This window comes from Ursus americanus, chromosome 5, assembly GCF_024610735.1.
Source record: "Ursus americanus isolate L20-20 chromosome 5, mUrsAme1.1.p, whole genome shotgun sequence".
Classification (NCBI taxonomy): Eukaryota; Metazoa; Chordata; class Mammalia; order Carnivora; family Ursidae; genus Ursus; species Ursus americanus.
The window spans coordinates 42,048,848-42,067,763 of NC_142131.1; the positions used below are offsets into that span (position 1 = coordinate 42,048,848).

General features: G+C 37.8%; 1 protein-coding gene across 5 annotated transcripts in view; it reads left to right on the forward strand.

Annotated features, from left to right (window-relative positions):
* The window catches only part of PDE4D (phosphodiesterase 4D), a 1,386,129-nt gene that overhangs the window by 299,023 nt on the left and 1,068,190 nt on the right, over positions 1-18,916 (forward strand). For all 5 annotated transcript variants that reach the window (XM_087861883.1, XM_087861884.1, XM_045795040.2 and 2 more), the window contains one exon: positions 8,967-9,101. In XM_087861883.1, the coding sequence (XP_087718009.1) occupies positions 9,060-9,101 (42 nt within the window). In that variant the 5' untranslated portion in view covers positions 8,967-9,059. The remainder of the gene's footprint in view (positions 1-8,966; positions 9,102-18,916) is intronic.

Genomic DNA, 18,916 nt, shown 5'->3' on the forward strand with positions numbered 1-18,916 from the left:
GATGTTATAGTAGGGAGGTCTAGTCAGAGAATTTGGGAAGTGCTTGTTATATTTGGCAGTATGGTGGTCTAGAAATGTTAGAGAAAGAAATTGAAGTCTAGAAGGAGTAAAACTAGGTTATGGTGGTGTGAGGGGTGGAGGTGGGAGTAAAGAGGTGGTAGAAAGTGAGTTTAATAGACAATTTTTTTTTCAAATCATCTGATTATAGAGAGAATGAAGGATTAAGGTGGATTTTTTTTTAAAACCAGAGGAGAGGTTCAAGAGACTATTTAGAATTTGAGAGAAAAGGGCCAGTTAGAGAAGAAAGGGGGAAGGAAGGTAGAGAGTGGGTAGAAGACAGAACTCCACACAGAAGAAATGCCTCATCCTCTCAAGGAGGTAAGTGAGAGTGAGATGGGGTGAGACAGGAAGCTGAGGTGCAGTGTTTGATAGAATGGTCAGCAAGATATTAGGAAGAGGCTCTAAACTATTCAAAAGGTACAAAGGTTGTTGAGGCTAAACTGAAAGAGTTTCACTGTTAATTTATTATTTTATGAATATTTTTATTGCAAATTGTGATGGACAGTTCCTCATGCATGCTCATTTCCCAACTTATAATACAAATGAAAATATTTTGTGGATTGAGCTCTTCTTGGTCTGACAAAACTCAGATCTTTTTTTGTGGATGTATAATTACATTGACGTGAATTTGGTGTTTTGCATTACTGGAAACTAACATAGGGGAACCTCAGTAACTGATTTTCTAGGTGGAGCAGAGACTAAAGGTGTGTGTGTGTGTGTGTGTGTGCGCGCGTGCACGTGTGTGTGTGTGTGTGTGTGTGTGAGAGAGAGAGAGAGAGAGAGAGAGAGAGGTTGTTACCATTACTGGGAGCAAAAGAAAAAAGGAGATCAACAGGCTTCCAAATGGAGAAAGTAATAGTAGGGTCCGTGAGAGAGAACTTAATGTTGGCTGTCCCTTTCCAACTAAGATTTTTCCCAATTTATGATTTCCAAAAGGCAAAGCCTAACACTTTGTACGAAATAGCATAGTTGGCTTATAAAAACAAATATTCAAATGAATAGGCATACAATACACAAACCTCCTATAACAATCACACCAACAAAAGCTTACCATTTATTTTTTATTTATTTATTTATTTTTTAAAAGATTTTATTTATTTATTTGACAGACATAGAGACAGCCAGCGAGAGAGGGAACACAAGCAGGGGGAGTGGGAGAGGAAGAAGCAGGCTCATAGCCTCATAGCGGAGGAGCCTGATGTGGGGCTCGATCCCATAACACCGGGATCACGCCCTGAGCCGAAGGCAGACGCTTAACCGCTGTGCCACCCAGGCGCCCCAAAAGCTTACCATTTAAAGGATGCTCTGAAGTAGGAAGAGAGGTTAATGAGTTGTTCCAAATTCACTCAATCACTTTCTTTAAATTTGACTTTAATTGTTTATTTTTCCCAAATCTTGAATATTTAAGAAGCTGAGGAATACAGAAAGAAGAATAGAAACATTTGTAATACTAAAACCTACATAGAGCTACTAATAGTTTCCTATATTTCTTTCTAGTCTTTTCTCTGTGCATAACTTTTCATAGGAACATGCTGTATCTACAACTTTAATCCTGCTTTTGTCATTTAACATTATAGCAGAAACATTTTTCCATGTAATTAAAATATCTTGTACGGTATATATTTTTAATTATATAGTACATCATGAGGTTTCTCATATTTTATTTAACTCTTCCCTTACTGTTGGACATCTAAATGATTTTTATTTGTTTTATTTTTAAAAAGATTTTATTTGAGAGAGAGAGAGCACAAGATGGGGGAGGGATGAAGGTAGAAGGAGAAGTGGTTCCCCACTGAGCGAGGAGCCCAATGCGATGTGGGGCTCAATCCCAGGACCCCAAGATCATGACTTGAACTGAAGTAAGATACTTAACCAACTGAGCCACCCACGTGCCCCTAAATTGTTTTTAAATTTTCCTTACTCTAGGTAGCATTGTTGCAAACACATTTGCATATAAAGCACTTACCATATTTCAGTTACTTTTCTGAATTACTATATAAAATATACAGTTCTAGCTTTTGGTATTTATTATCAAATTCCTTTCCCAAGACTTGTATCATTTTGAAGCTGATAAGCAATACATGAAATGCATAGTTCATCATATATGTACAGCATTATCAAGTATTTTATTTTAAAAAAAACTTAACTTTGCTAATTGGTAGGCAAGACAAATGGAATGTTGGGATTTTAATTTTCATTTCCTTGATGAATATTGAAATTGAATATTTTCCACATTTTAACAAAATTTAGTTTCAAATTTTGTACTTGTTAATTAAAATGATTTTTAATGGACTTATACTTCTATTTTTAAATATATTTTATTGAGGGGTTGCTGGGGACTCACCACTCTGTTGAGCATTATGGAGAAGACAAACGAATGATAATGAATTGCTTTCAACCTTAGGAATTTGTATTTTATAATCATATAACTTGTAGTATGAAAAAGGACTTAAAATGTGCCTTATTCCACCCACAATTGAGGAAGCAGAGATTAAACCCATAAAACAATTAGGGAAAACCTGCAAGATAGTAGTTGATATCATGGCACAACATTGACTTTACTGTTGGAATTCAGAGGAAGTAGAACGCTGTGTGACTTGGAGTAGCAGGGCAACTCTCATTTTTAGAAAGAAGGACTTGCCAGATTTTGAAAAACAGAAAAGTTCAGAACGATGGACAGTACGGGGTGCCTGGGTGGTTGAGTGGGTTAAGCGTCTGCCTTCAGCTCAGGTCATGATCCCAGGGTCCTGGGATTGAGCCCCACGTGGGGCTCTCTCCTCAGCAGGGAGTCTGCTTCTCCCTCTCCCCCTGCTCTTGCTCGCTCTCTCTCTCTCTCTCTCTCTCTCTCTCACTCTCATGTGTGCGTGCTCTCTGTCTCTAATAAATAAATAAGAACTTTAAAAACAAAAGATGGACAATAGAAGAACATTTTAAGAACGTCCATTTAGGGCTAGGAGGTGGAAATGAACATGTCACAGTTGTTGGAGGGATTAGACCATTCAGACTAGGGCGGAGGGTTTGCACTGGGGACAGACTGTGAGGTCACAGGTCACCTGGCCCCTCTCTTTGAGACACATCACCCTGGCTTCTGTGAGGCAGCTGAAGGCTCTTCTAAAGCATGAGGGGCAACCTAACTCTACAGGGCCATCCCTGTGTTAGAAGCAGATTGCACCAACTTCAGCAAGAACTAAGTTGTTGAACTCTGCTGGACATGCTGCAAGATGTCTCTGAGTCACCCTGTAGAGTGAGTTTTAGGAAAATCAATGGGTAAGGCAGCAAGCATCCTTAGCTGGACGGAAGTCTAGGCAGGGAGTGTGGAGACCTCAGGTTAATTCCTGTCTTGTTCCACATAGCCCTGTGATTTTTGGCAAATTGCTTACCTTACTGTGCCTCCGTTTCCTCATTTGTGCCATGAGCTCTTTCTAGATCTCGGATTGTGTAGGTTCTAGCCGGAGCTCAGATAAGGGACAGCTTTCACCAAGCACCGTGGAAAAAAGGGGCAGGGTGTAAATAGGCAGGAAAGTCTCTGGTCACCTTCAGATCTAGACCAGGAAGGACTCCTTTCTCTTAATTCACAACTTTAGAAGGTATGAGGAAATACTGGGTACTTTTCTTACTTTGTCTCTGCACAGATCTAGCCGAGGGACACTGGGCCAAGTGTCCACGTTTCCTATCCTATGTGTGGACGGGACAAATTAGAGCCTATGGCATTAACTCAAACCTCCTCATCAGAAGTCTGTTTTTTACACATATGCATCTTTTCTCTTAAGTTTTTGAGCATTTAACTCTTGAATTACTGCCTCCAGGTTTCTTGTTTGCACATATTTTGGTGGACGATCCCCAATAAATTGAGTCTATTTTTATTGTATTTCTTTGGGGTTATGTTTTACAGTGATCAAACTTACTTTTTTTTAGTATGTGCCATATCTACTTATTTTTCTTTATAGATTAGAATTTAATCCAGGAAAGAGACTGTCTATCCTGGTTTCATTTTTTTTTTAAAGATTTTATTTATTTGCGAGAAAGAGAGAAAGAGAGATCATGAACGGGGGCAGGGGTAGAGGGAGAAGCCTCTCTACCCCTCTCTACCCCTCCCTGCTGAACAGGGAGCCTGACGGGACTTGATCCCAGGACCCTGGGATCATGACCTGAGCTGAAGGCAGATGCTTAACCAACTGAGCCACCCAGGCACCCTATCCTGATTTCATTTTGATGTCTATTTTGAACAGCCCCAGAAAAACAGATCTTGCTGATGTGGTGAAGAAACTAAGTTGGAGACAAACTAATTGATTATCCTTTAATCATTTATGGGCAACAGTATCCAAACCATTCTTCCGCTCTGAATCTAGAAAGTTTGGAGGTTATCTGACACTTTAGTAGAGCACTTGACCCATACAGATGCCCAATACATGTGTTCTTTTTAAATTAATTCATCTGAGTGGTTTTATAATTCAGCAGTCACTACATGAAATTAATTACTGTGTAGAAGAAAAAATATTAATTATAAAAGAATAAAGAATAAAAAATTCCTCTAAAATACATAAAATATATTCCGTAGCCTGTCTAATATTTGCAAGTAATTGGAACTTTTTCAGTCATAGTGTCGCCCTACATTGGCACATCTGATGTTTCAATGAATAGATGCAGCTTACGTTTGCAGGGTACTTTATAGATTCTAGAAAACTTTTCGACACACTATCTAATTGATCCCCATACCAACCCTGTGAGGTGGGTTGTGGAGATAATGTTATCTCCTCTTTGCAGAGAAGCAAGCAACTGGTGGAGGAAAAAAGAGAAGGGATTTTCCTAATACCACCCAGCTTGTGTGTATGACACATTGCTGTAAGTGGAACTTATTTTTTCTGATGCCCAGTTCGGGCTTTTTCTACTCTCTAAATCCTTAATCTCTAGGAAAGAACCTGTCTTAACTCCCTTATCCTTTCATCGAAGCTGTAAAATTTATACAGGTGCTACAGCTCACATTCTGTCTCGGAGTGTTCCAGCACTGTCTATCTTAGCTACCACCTCTCTTTGTTTTTAAAGAGTTCTCCTTGCAGGAGCTGACTCTTCCTTCTCCCTAATTAACTTTTATGTGGAAACTCCTGTAGTAATGAAATTGCATGCGTATTCTCTCACCTGGTCTTCTGTTTAGTGCCCCTGGAGGGAGCAAGCGTTTCTGCTGTCTCACGGCATTGTCTTTGCTGAGGGAGGAATTTGTAGGAACGAAGATAGCTGCCTTCCTGAGAGTACACCTTTTTTTTTTTCTTTTATCAAACATTGTTTGGTTTGGACACAGCTTTGGTATTTGCAGAGGTTACCATTTGTTGATCATTAAAATGCATTTGTTCATTCCGGATACTGGCTGCAAAGCACAATGGCAGCCTAGACAAAAACATGGACTTTAGAGTCAGACAAATCAGGTTTGAATCCTGATTTTGCTATTTACTGGGCAGTTCACTGCTTGGAGCTGATTTCCTCTTTTGTGCAATGGGGAGAATTCATTAATGATATCTACCTCACAGGTTTATTAGGAGGATGAAAGATAAATGATATTTTTCTTCTGATGAAATGAGCAGAAAAGTGCTGTCCTCTTCCTGGGCTGCAGATCCCATTTGTGTGGCACGTCTCCCACGTCCCCTCCATCTCTGCTCTCTTTCCCACCCTGCTCTGGGATGCTTTCTGCCCTGGGAGGCTGACCAGTGAGGTGGACAGCCCAGCTTCCTTTGCCCTCTGGCTCTGTTGCATTTGGCCAGTGGGGAGTCCCAGCAGGAGATCAGAGGAGGATGAGAGCTGTTCATCTCCTGTCTTGGTCAACTGAGACTAGCCATGTCCCAGAGAATAGCCTTTTTCAAGGCAACTTACCCTATGACACTCTCCCCCTAGGTGTCCGTGACTTCCCCCTCTCCTTGTTCCATTTGGGGGTGATAAAAACTCCATTATTACTAATTGCAAGAATGTCACTATCCTTTGTAGATTTCTTTACCCTACTCTCATCTTTCGTTTTTTAAAATATTTTATTTATTTATTTGAAAGAGAAAGAGAGAGCACGTGTGCATGCATGCACGCATGAGTTGGGGAGAGGGGCCGAGGGAGAGAGTGGGGGTAGAGAAGCAGACCCTTCACTGAGTGTGGACCCTGACGTCATGCAGGGTTCTATCCCAGGACCAGGAGATCATGACCTGAGCTGAAACCAAGAGTTAGATGCTTAACCAGCTGAGCCATCCAGGCCTCCTATTGTCATCTTCTTTAATAATCTCGTTACTAACCCCTCCTTAAATGATCCTAATATGAGTGTACTGTCTATTCCTGGGACCTTAACTGGTACATTATTCATTACCACTTAGTTGAAAGTATATTTGCCTAGTTCTGTCTTATCTGAGGGAGTTGGATACTTTACAGTGGAAAAATAAGAACGAGTTGTTGGTACTTGTCATTTGATACTAAGAGAAGAAAAAGGTGGCAATGAAGGCTGATGATGATGGTGGTGGTGATGAGGTGAGCCAAGGATTCTTCGAGACATTGGTTTATACAAGTCAGGTCATTTAAACTCAAAACACACATGAATTATTATTATCTCCTTTTTGCAGATCTCAAAAAAAGGCCAGAAAGTTTAAGTAACTTGCCGAAAGCTACACAGAATGCCCCCGGAGAGCTGAAATCCTAACCTCTTTGGTTTCAAATCCTATGCCTCTTTGGTTTCAAGGGCCATCCTGTTTTAGCCAGACCATGCTGCCTCCCAAGTATATAGGCTGAGAAGGGCCAGCCCTTCAGCAGTTTTCAGTTATACCTGTTTGCCTACTCAAAAATCCACAGGTTCCAAATTCCTATAGGGAAGTCTTTGAATGATGTCAAAGGCAAATTTGTTAAAAACTTGATGAATTCAGCAAACCTTATCAGGTCAATTCTGTGATTTGCTGGAGTTGACTGATTCGTTAATTTAAAACTATTGAGTTACTAGCCCAGTAGGGGCAACTAACTATTCCCTGGTTGCCCCTAAGAGTACTCATTAATTACTGAGTGAGTAATTAAATATTTTGAATGTATTTTTCTCTGAGAGTATATAAGCTTCCCACAGCATTTAGTTGGATTTTATTTCCTCCCTAGATATGGAATATTTAGTTCTCAGTTTATATTATTTCTGTCCACTTCTTAAATTGATTCAAGGTGGGTAATATAATTTCATATTTTCTGAGAACTTATAAAATGAATGGCATTATAACCCACTGGGAAAGATGACCAAAGTCCTGGAGGTATACTAGCTGAGAACTTCACATTTGTGGATTCCCTCTTCCCTCCAACCCCCACTCCCTGAAAAATAATTCATACACACTCAGAGAAACCATATTTATCCTAGAAACTCACAATTGGTTGTGCATTTTTCTTTAATCTCAGGCAAGCATTTTTATGAACCTGGAAGAAAACTTTGTGCTTCAGTGCCCTTTGGGTCTCCCGCGTTGTGACTTGGGATATTCTTAGCAGTGATAAACCGGATTTTTCCAGTTCTAGCTCCACCTTGCTGTTGTGGGATCTATGACCTCCCTAAAAGCATCGGCCTTTTAGTCTCATAAGTCTTGAGGGGTGATTCACGTGTTTCAAAACAAGTCTTTGAGCCTTGAAAGTGCACCAGTGCAGGATTCTGAAGGGCTTGGTGAAGAAGGTTCCTGTGTACTGGTGTTGGGGGACCAGTGGGTTCCCCTTCTGCTGAGGCCTGGCCTGCTCCAGGGACCTGGGCAGATGCTGCGTTCCCTGAAACCCTCCCTCCATGTGTCTTGTGTGTTTTGAAAGTATATATATAATTACTTTGTTTGAATGTATTTATATTTTTGAATGTATAATTCACACTGTCCTGCACTTTGATATTTTTCCATCATTTCGGTAAAACAAACTCCTTCAGACCTTGCTTACTGTTGTTATTCTTTCCCCTAAATCTCAGGCACAAGTCTTTTGACAAACTTAGAGTAAATCCAAATAACAGAATACATGCTGTTGTGAGAACCGGTCTGTTCTTACTGTTTCAGTCTACATCTACAATGTCAGCGTTTTTGTGTTTTGGTCAAGCCTGTTTGCCTTATCCCCTTCCTCTGAGAGTGACTTCTTTCCCAAAAGGCATTTCAGCCCACATGCAAATATTCCCTGTGAATATGTAAATCATGCCCAGATTCAGCTGAAGATCAGAATGAACACAACTCCTGTAGCTATTGTATTTGCTCTTTCTCCAAAACTAAAAACAGAATCTCCTTCTTAATGTCCGGTGGGAAGTGAAGGTAAGGTAATAAGGTTATCACGTCATTCAAGTGACAGCTAGTCTGGGATATTCTTAGAAATCATAGTTGTTGCCGGACTAGGGAAACTGCTTCTCCCAACCATTTCTTACAACATCTTTGAACCCAAAGAGTAGAGACCACACTACATTTACTGAAGAGCCACTGTACTGTGGATTATTGCTAATGATGAAACAGGAGGCTACCATGCTACGGTCAGAGGGCTTTCAGATGTAGTAAGGTCCCTCTGGTGGTGGACAAGGCTACCTTGGTGACTGCTTAGTGGAAAACTGAGGGGTCCCCAGCTGTGCCAGCCAGAATCCGCACGCACACAGCTCAGCATGCATCTTCGTTTCGTACATGTAAGTGTAAGTTGTGGCTACCATACCTATTTTTTTAAGCCACTAGAAATGTAGACTTGAATATTTAATGGAAAACAGATGGTGCTTGAAATCTCTAACTTACATTTAACAAAAGCTGTTTTGGAAATGCTGCTTGTGTGTACTTTTATTGCTTTAAACACGGCACCATTTTAGCTTGTTCTGCTGAATAATTTAAGAATTACTGTCCTGGTCTAAGACAGCATTTTGAAGTGCACGTGTTAATCATATACTTGATTAAACATTTCCTTGCCTTTCTCTTCAGAATGCCAGTTGGCTTTTGAGTGGATAATTGTCGCAGTGAGAGCAGTGACATTGGAAACAGCTATTGTCCGTTTGAATTACTTAAAACACCACCATGAAAAGAAATACCTGTGATTTGCTTTCTCGGAGCAAAAGTGTAAGTACCTTTTGTGTTCATTTCTTTTCTAAAAATGTGTACACAAAATTTTTTACAGTTTTCTTTAGATTTTAATACTGTGCTATCATGATCAGGCTTGTGGGAGACCCTTGGTCAACTTTCGGTTGTCAGGCTGTTGGCAGCTTGTTAACAAATGGAGACTTGTTCGTCTGTGTGGCCTGGTTGACATTTGATGGGAATTCTCTTTCAGCCAATTTATATGCCTTACCATTCATTTGTATAAGACTAATGGCGTGAGATGGGACGCTCTGATATTTGGATTGATGCAGAAATTATATGATTAAGAACTGAAACTGAAGAAATTTATGTTTTGAATATCGAATTTTCTGAGCGAGTCCAAAAGGATAAATTGAATTTACGCCGCTAAGTACTTCAATCAATGACGTTCCAAAAGTTCATGTACACAGTGAATAACGTGAATACTTGATCAGGGCGACATCACTTCCATGAGCTTTCTACCCTCGTCTCTAATTTCTCTTTTTTAGCGTTTTTTTTTTTTTTTTTAAAGTGGATGTCCTCAGGGCCTTGGTGTAGATTAAGCCTTTTTTCCAATTACCTACTCTCCTTAAGTCACCGAATTAGTGATAATTTTTAGATTTGTATTAGCTTATGAAAGGAAGTGTAAGCAAAGAGACCAACCCCAAGAAAGCTGCACAAGGCACGGATGAAAGGAGGCTGTTAATTTCTGTGAGGCAAGCTCTAAGAACATGTCCCTTTGTTCATTTACCCAAGGGGAAAAAAGGCATCCAAACAGATGCAGTTGTGACGTAGGAACATTCATTTGAAGACATCAGAAAAACCACAAATGCAAACACATTTCTCTAGTATGAGAATGCTTTGTGTTACAACCCGTGATTCTTTTGTGATGGCCCAAGGCCATCTCTGATTCTTTCTGCAGAATTACTATCGGGCTTTTCAGGGTGAGCAGTGCCTGTGGAGAGGGAAGGACTGTGTGCTCAGTATGGTTTCCTAAAAAATGAGGATGTACCCAGAGGTGTGCCAGTTCTTGGAGTACAGACTGCGTTTAATAACCAACTGAAGAAATTCAGCAAACTCTGAGGAAATGCCCACATTCATTTGTTTCCTGGTTGGTGTTTGGTTGTATGGATTACTGGATAAAAGAAAGGGCCATGGCTTGGGGCCTGGAGTTCATTTGTTCATCCTATAGTTGCTCATTGTAATAGGAGGTGACTTGCATGCAAATGTCCAGATTGCCAACACTTCTTTCTATTACTGAGTTTTTCTTATTGTAAGTTAAATATGAAAGCAAACCATTCACATAATGCCTCTTTCTTTCATTTAATTTCAGTGCCATGTGAGAGGGAAAAAATGTGTAAAGGCAAAGGGGAGCATATTTTGGATAATTAAAAAAAATATTATTAAACGTTGCCCTGTTCTTGAAGGAAAACATTCTAAAAGCAAATCATTAACCGAGTCGTGACTTTAAGGAACTGTGAGCACTTAATGGTGCTAGGAGATTTCCTATTTATATTTGCTTAATGCAGAAATTTTCATCTTGGTGGAAAGGCTCACGATTCCCAGATTAAGAGAACCTGAATTGCCTACGTGAGTCTAAATGTAAACAGCAGAGTTCTCATTTCACTGCTTCCTAGATTCTCAAAAATCCACTGGCATAAAGAAAGTGCTTTTGCTTAATTAAATGACTCTAGGCAGGAGATTGCTGTTTCTCAGAGAAAAGAGCCAGACTTTTTGCCTACTTAGAAGTTGTCACCTTAGAGTTTCAAAAGTTCATCTTGCACTGGTCTGAAAGTCATCCTGCACCCCTTAAGTCTTTGTTATAACAAAATCCAACATTATGCACTTAGAAGTATGTGTTTCCTGTTCTTGATGAGGAAAATTTTAAGAAGTAATTTGGTTTAGGATTTGAGAATGTTTGTCTTTGACGTTATGACATTTAAAAATCCAAAGAGAATGTTCTAAATGTGAAAACAGCCTCTGCTCCTGCCTGCATGTCTCCATGTATCTTGTATGTGTCATCGTGAAACTTCAGGCGCGCAAAAGAGCAGGAAAAAAGATGATCTTTAGACAATTATTTATTCCTGAACACTTAAAGAGTGGTCATATTTTTCTGCTCACATTCAAGATCTGGTGCAGCGTTCCTTTTAATAATTAATGCTCTGGATTCTTCCTTTATTTGGAAGGGATCCATGAAAAATTTTAGTTGTAAAAATATCAACAAAGTACCTTTTTCTTAAAGTGACATTTTGTTCCTTTGGGAGCATAGTTTGTGGTTGTGGTGGATAAAAATGGGAAGAACTCATGTGAATAGTACAGAAGTAATGGTGTGGTCCCAGTGGCTGTGGTCTTTAGGGTCTCCTGTGGGAGACAGACATGCATCAAAGAATCACACATGTATGTGTAAAGCAGTAATTCTCCACTATATTTCCTTCCATAGGGCAAATACTTTCAACCTGTCCTCCTATGTAGTGGCTTCTTTGTCATCCTAGAGAATGTAACTTCCTGAGACAGAGGCTTTGATTATTTATTCGTCACTGTATCTTTCACATGGTAGGTAATGACGTGGTAAGGGCGAATGAATACTCTGTGATACCTGCTGAGAGAGACATCCTAGCACAGTGACAACATATAATAGAAAGACTTGGCTCAGTCAGGGAGGTGAATCCAGGCCTTTCTGAGAAAAGGGGATCGTTGGGGTAGTCTGGGATCTAAATGGTGACCTAGCCTACCAAGGCAAAGAAAGAGGGGGCTTGCAGGCAGAGTTAACTTGATGCACAATGGTTCTGTAGGGTTAGGGAAAGTGGTGGCTTCAAGGTCATGAACAAAAGCTAGAATAATGAGTCCACTGGTGGTAACTGTAGGGAAGTAGACTGAACATAGTTAAGAGATATTTGGGAAGGAAAAAAGATCGGGTTCTGGAAAGGTCTTAGATGTAGGATCTAAGGGAGAGGAAAGGATGGAAGGTGCCTCCTGGGATTTTAGTTAACAAAATGGATGTGATCTTTCTACTGAGATGGTAGGGAGGGGATGGGGAGAGGGACAGTCTGAGTCCACAGCTATGGAGTTTGGGATGTTTCAAGATATAGGAGGGTGGAAAGCATCTTACTTAATTCACACTATAAGTAGATTGGGAAACTCAAGTCACTTATTAAACATATACCCGCAACTGTTGATTCAATATAGAAAATAGAGGGACACTTTTATTGAAATTTTTTAAAAAATCCTGCAAGTTTAACCCCAAGCTTTCTTCACCAGATCTACAAGTTGCATTTATCTATTTAAGATTCTTACATAGCACCCCTAGTGTACCTCTGGATACTGAAGATGTTGAACAGGGGGAAATATAGTGACAGTTATTTCTCATTTGGTTTTTAACGTATTGGAAAGAAAGACCATCCATTCCTGTAAAACATTATGTGTAGAAAAGTGCCAAGAAAAGCAGCCTTATTCTCTTACTTCCTCATGTATAAACAAAACGAACTTATCTTAGTTGGTTTAAGAGAAATTTTCAAACCTCAGCTCATAAAAACAGGTGTTATTTTTTTCACTATTTCTGATGCTATACTTTTATATTGTTCCTACATCAAGTAAAACACATAATTTTAAAATTTATTAATAATTATTTCCTTAAAAATTAATTCAGAATAAGTTAAATAGCATAAGCTACATTAATTTAAAGTAAATCAAAGCACTTATGCTGCTTATTAAATCGAAAATGTCTACATGAGTTGATGTCTAAATGAGTTAATATTGTCAGACATTATTAGGATAAACTTACATGCAAACTTTTATAATAAGTGTACCTAAATTTAAAAATCTTACAATCAGTTTTTTATCATATGTTATTAAAATATGACATATTTTACATTTTGCTGTTGTGATTCACACATTTATCTATGACAATGAAAAAAGTCCACAGATCTAAAAAGTGGGAAACTATTCAACAGTACATTGCACATCAGGTGAAAATATCAAAAACAAAAACTTTAAGCTTTATACTCCTGACTTACATAATTGTTCCAACTGTCCACATCATTGGTTTTTAGAATATATGGCATCAATATTTTTGTCTCATAAAAATGGTTTCACCATACTTAACAGGACTTATAAACTTTATTGAGTTTCTGGCATATAATTTCTTCTCATAATTGGAAGAGAACTTAAAGATCCTCCGACTCAACCCTTTCATTTTGCTGATAAGGAAACTGAGATGGAGGTCAGGGGAGATGAAGTGACTTGCCTGAAAGGTGGCTTGGTTTAGTTGAAACAAATAGGTGAGCTTTAAAATCATACAGAGTTGAGCTCAAAATCTGGCTCTTTCAACTTTCCAGCTGTGGGACATTTGACAAGTTACTGACTCCAGTAATGTAATGGGTGATGGGGAAATGACATAATGATGCTTGATACTTCAAAGGTTGATTCTTTGATGAGTTCTATCTCTGGCTTTGCCCTAGACACCGTAACTTGTAAGTGAGAGAGCCTCCCTGTGTTCTTTCCTCTCTGTGGTTCTTAAAATGTAGGCAAAGCTGGGATTAAAAACAAGAGTTAACGATCTCTTACCTGCTTTTACCTATGTCACGTGCCTGTAAAATTCCAGTGTTGGGAAAACCATGTTGTCCAGATGAAGTTCTGTAAAAATTAGGGCATTCAAAGAAAAACAAATGGAAAGTATCATAAAATACAAAGCAGATGATCACTTAGGTAGCATCTGCTTCTTTACAAACTCTGTATTTTCTGATTTAATAATAATTACAAACGGAAAGAGAAGGAAAGGAAAACCCTTGGTCTGGCAGATAACCCTTCCCATGAAGTATTTATTTCCAGCAAGAAGTGTTGCAGTAGAAAATTCTCCCTTAAGTTTTATGAAATGCATTCTGTACCTCTTTTTAAAGTTTTCAGGCCACTTCTTAGTGGACTGACATTTCGTTTTCACGTCTCATCTAAAGTCCTTGTGACTTCTTGGAGTGTTCTACCTCTTGGGGCGCTTGAGGTCACATTTGTTTTTTCTGGGGGCTGGTTCTTTGTCCATACACTGAAAGGGCAGAGCATAAACAGGATTCTCTCTGTGCTAACCTTCCGAAGGGTCTCTTCTATCTGTGGAAGCTGGGGATGATTCTTGCTGTTCTGACTTCTGCTTTACTGCGACTGAACAAGTCTCATTGGTACAATTATGGATTTTAGTGTTCTGCTATATAACCATCCTATCTCAAAGCTCTGGTTGCTACAGTGAGATTCAGTGAGGTACGCGGAGCGTATACACATGCAGTATAGGTTTCAAAGCAGGAAAATCCCATGTAGAAGGGAAGCCTTATTTTTGTTTACTATTCTGAGTTAAAGTGGATCAACGAATTTCTCTATTTAAAGCTCGCCTTTTCCTGACTCAAATATGTTTTCAGGAAGTCATCTAATTTTATTCTAGAACAGCATTTAGTTGTAAACATGTAGGATTTTTTTTTCCTTCTACCTACATAGCCTAACAATTTAGGACAGAAAGAGTAATTAATAATGATTATGCTTTTTGAAACTGTTAGAAATCTCATGAAAAAGTGCTCTAGCAATGACTCTGCTTTTAATTAGTTTAATTTGCTACAGTGGTCAAGACTTTATAACATCCTGTGTTAACTCTAGCAGTTCTTCTCAATTCATTGGTCCCAAAGAGAGAGGAGCCATTACAGTGACCCCAGCATCACATCCATGACTCAGATTTTCCTTGGCATTTCTCCAATGAAATATTGATATAGTATGACTTTTCTAAGGTTTCAGCTTGTACTTCTGTTGAAAATAATTCTTAAAATAATAGATTTACTCTTCTTTGTATTAGGAATAATAATCAGGATAGCCCAGTGTTAAGTTCTGAAACTTTTCAATATTGTAATATGCTTTCCCTGATCTAGCTTCTATTGTCTTACTGATATAAGGGAGCCAACGTGACCAAGTGTAACAATCTCCAACTTGGGCTTTAATATATTAGGATTTCTGTTTATATTTACCTTCTTTTCAACTTTCTTACCAAATAGGAATTTGGGGGGTGACACAAACATTTCTTCTATAATAGAGTTTGATATTCTTTTTAAATTTTATTTTATTTTTCTTTTATTTTTTGATTGTGCTGGTGTACTCTTTAATCCCCATTACCTATTTCACCCATTCTCCATGACCTCCTTCTGATAACCAAAGTTTGTTCTCTGTAGTTAAGAATATGTTTCTTGACTGGTCTCTCTCTCTCTCTCTTTTTCTTTACTCATTTGTTTTGTTTCTTAAATTCGACATATAAGTGAGATGATATGGTATTTATCTATCTCTGACTGACTTATTTTGCTTAGCATTATACTCTCTAGCTGCATCCATGTAGTTGAAAATGATGTAATTTCATTCTTTTTTCTGGCTGAATAATATTCCATCATATATTTTATCTATCTACCTCACATTTATATATCTCACATTTATATCACAATTATATATATAAGAATGGATAAAAGAGATGATATATATATATCACATCTCTTTTATCCATATATATATCCATATATCATATATATATGATGGAATATTATATCCATCATAGAGATGGATGTATATCTATATATATCCATCCATATATATATATATCTCCATCATGGAGATATATGTATCTCATGTCTTCTTTATCCATTCATCTATCAGTGGATACTTAGGCTGCCTCTATACCTTGGATATTGTAAATAATGCTGCAATAAACATAGGGGTGCATGTATCGCTTTGAATTATCATTTTGTATTTTTTGGGGCAAATACCCAGTGGTGCAGTTACTGGATCATAGAGTAGTTCTATTTTTAACATCTTGAGGAAACTCCATACTGTTTTCCACAGTGGCTACACCAGTTTGCATTCCCACCAGCAGTGCAGGAGATTTCCTTTTTCTCCACATCCTCCACACCCTGTTGTTCCTTGTGTTTTCGATGTAGCCATTCTGACAGGTGTGAGGTCATAACTCATTGTTGTTCTGATTTGCATTTCTGATGGTGAGTGATGTTGAGCATTTTTTATGTGTTTGTTGGCATCTGTATGTCTTCTTTGGAAAAATGTCTCTTCATGTCTTCTGCCCATTTCTAAATTGGATTATTTGTTTTTTGGATGTTGAATTGTATCAGTTCTTTATATATTTTGGGCGCTATCTTTTTATCAGATACATCATTTGTAAATATCTTCTCTCATTCCATAGGTTGCCTTTTTATTTTGTTGTTTCCTTCACTTTGCAGAAACTTTTTTATTTTGATGCAGTCCTAATAGTTTATTTTTGCTTTTATTTCCTCTGCCTCAGGAGATGTATCTAAAAAAAATGTTGCTAAGGCTGCTGTCTGAGAAATTACTGCCTATGCTCTCTTCAAGGATTTTTATGGTTTCAGGTCTCCCATTTAGGTATTTAATCCATTTTGAGTTTATTTTTGTGTATGGTGTAAGAAAGTGGTCTGGTTTCATTCTTTTGAATGTGGCTGTCAAGTTTTCTCAACATCATTGTTGAAGAGACTGTCTTTTTTCCCATTGTATATTCTTTCCTCCTTTGTCAAAAATTAATCTACCACATAATAGTGGGCTTATTTCTGAGTTTTCTCTTCTATTCTATTGACCTATATGTCTATTTTTATGCCAGTACCATTACTTCCACTTTGTAATATAACTTGAGATCTGGAATTGTGATACCTCTAGTTTTGCTTTTCTTTTTCAAGATTGCTTTGGCTATTCAAGGTCTTTTGTTGTTCCATACCACAAATATTATTTTTGTTATTATTTTTGTATTATTTGTTCTAGTTCTGTGAAAAATGCTTTTGGTATTTTGATAGGGATTGCATTAAATCTGTAGATTACTTTGGGCAGTATAGACATTTTAACAATATTTGTTCTTCCAACCCGTGTACATAGAATGTCTTTCAATTTGTTTGCATTGCCTTAAATTTCTTTTTGTCAGTGTTTTATAGTTTGCATAGTACAGATCTTTCATCTCTTTGCTTAAGTTTATTCCTAGATATTTTATTGTTTTTGGTAGAATTGTAAATGGAATTCTTTCTTAATTTCACTTTTTGCTGCTTCATTAGTAGTGTATAGAAATGCAACAGATTTCTATACATTGATTTTGTATCCTACTAAATTTTACTGAATTCATCTATCAGTTCTAATAGTTTTTGGTAGAGTCTTTAGGTTTTTCTGTATATAGTATCATGTCATCTGCAAATGGCAAGAGCTTTACTTCTTCCTTACCAGTTTAGATGCCTTTTATTTCTTTGTGCTGTGTCTCGCTGTGTCTATGACTTCCAGTACTATGTTGAATAAAAGTGGTGAGTGGACATCCTTATCTTGTTCCTGACCTTAGGGGAAATGCTTTCAGGTTTTTACCACTAAGTATGATATTGGTTGTGGGTTTTTCATATAAGGCCTTGATTATGTTGAGGTATGTTGCCTCTAGACTTAACTTGCAAAGAGTTTTTATAATGAATGGATGTTATACTTTGTTGAATGCTTTTTCTGGATCTATCAAAATGATCATATGTGGTTTTTATCCTTTCTCTTATTGATGTGACATATCATGGTATCATGTTGATTGTTTTGTGAATATTGAACCATCTTTGCATCCCTGGAATAAATCACACTTGATGGTGGTGTATGATTTTTTAAACATATTGTTAGATTTGGTTTGCTAACATTTTATTGAGGATTTTTGCACCTATATTCATGAGGAATAGTGGCTTGTAGTTCTCTTTCTTAGTGGTGTCTTTATCGGGCTTTGTTATTAGGGTGATACTGGACTTACAGGGTAAATCTGGAAGTTTTCCATCTTCTGTTTTTTTGGAATAATTTGAGAAGAATAGGTATTAACCATTCTTTAAATATTTGGTAGAATTTACCCATGGAGCCATTTGGTCTTGGTCTTTTGTTTTTCAGGAATTTTTTTTGATTAGTGATTCAGTTTCATTGCTGGTAATCTGTCTGTTCCAATTTTTTCCTTTTTTTTTTTATTATATTATGTTAGTCACCATACAGTACATCCCTAGTTTTTGATGTAAAGTTCCATGATTCATTACTTGCGTATAACACCCAGTGCACTGTGCAATATGTGCCCTCCTTAATACCCATCACCAGCCTATCCCATTCCCCCATCCCCCTCCCCTCTGAAGCCCTCAGTTTGTTTCCCAGAGTCCATAGTCTCTCATGGTTCATTCCCTCTTCTGTTTACCCCCCCTTTCTTCTTCCCTTTCTTCTCCTACCGATCTTCCTACTTCTTATGTTCCATAAATGAGTGAAACCATATGATAATTATCTTTCTCTGCTTGACTTATTCCAATTTTCTATTTCTTCCTGCTTTAGTTTTGGTAGGTTATATGAATCTAGAAATCAACCACAAGGGAAAATTTGGAAAGGGCACAAATATATGAAGGTTAAATAACATGCTACTCAGCATTGAATGGGTCACCCAGGAAATCAAGGAAGAAATCAAAAAGGACATGAAACAAATGAAAATGAAAACACAATGGTCCAAAACCTTTGGGATGCAGCAAAAGCGGTTCTAAAAGTATAGTATATAGCAACACAGGCTGACCTCAAGAAACAAGAAAAATAAACAACCTAACCTTACACCTAAATGAGCTAGAAAAAGAAGAATAAACAAAACCCAAACCCAGAAAAAGGAAGGAAATAATAAAGATTAGAACAGAAATAAGTGATGCAGAAACTAAAAAAACAAAAACAAAAATGAAAACAAAAAACCCACAAAAAACAAAAACAGTGAACAGATCAATGAAACCATGAGCTGGTTCTTTGAAAAGATCAATGAAATTGGCGCA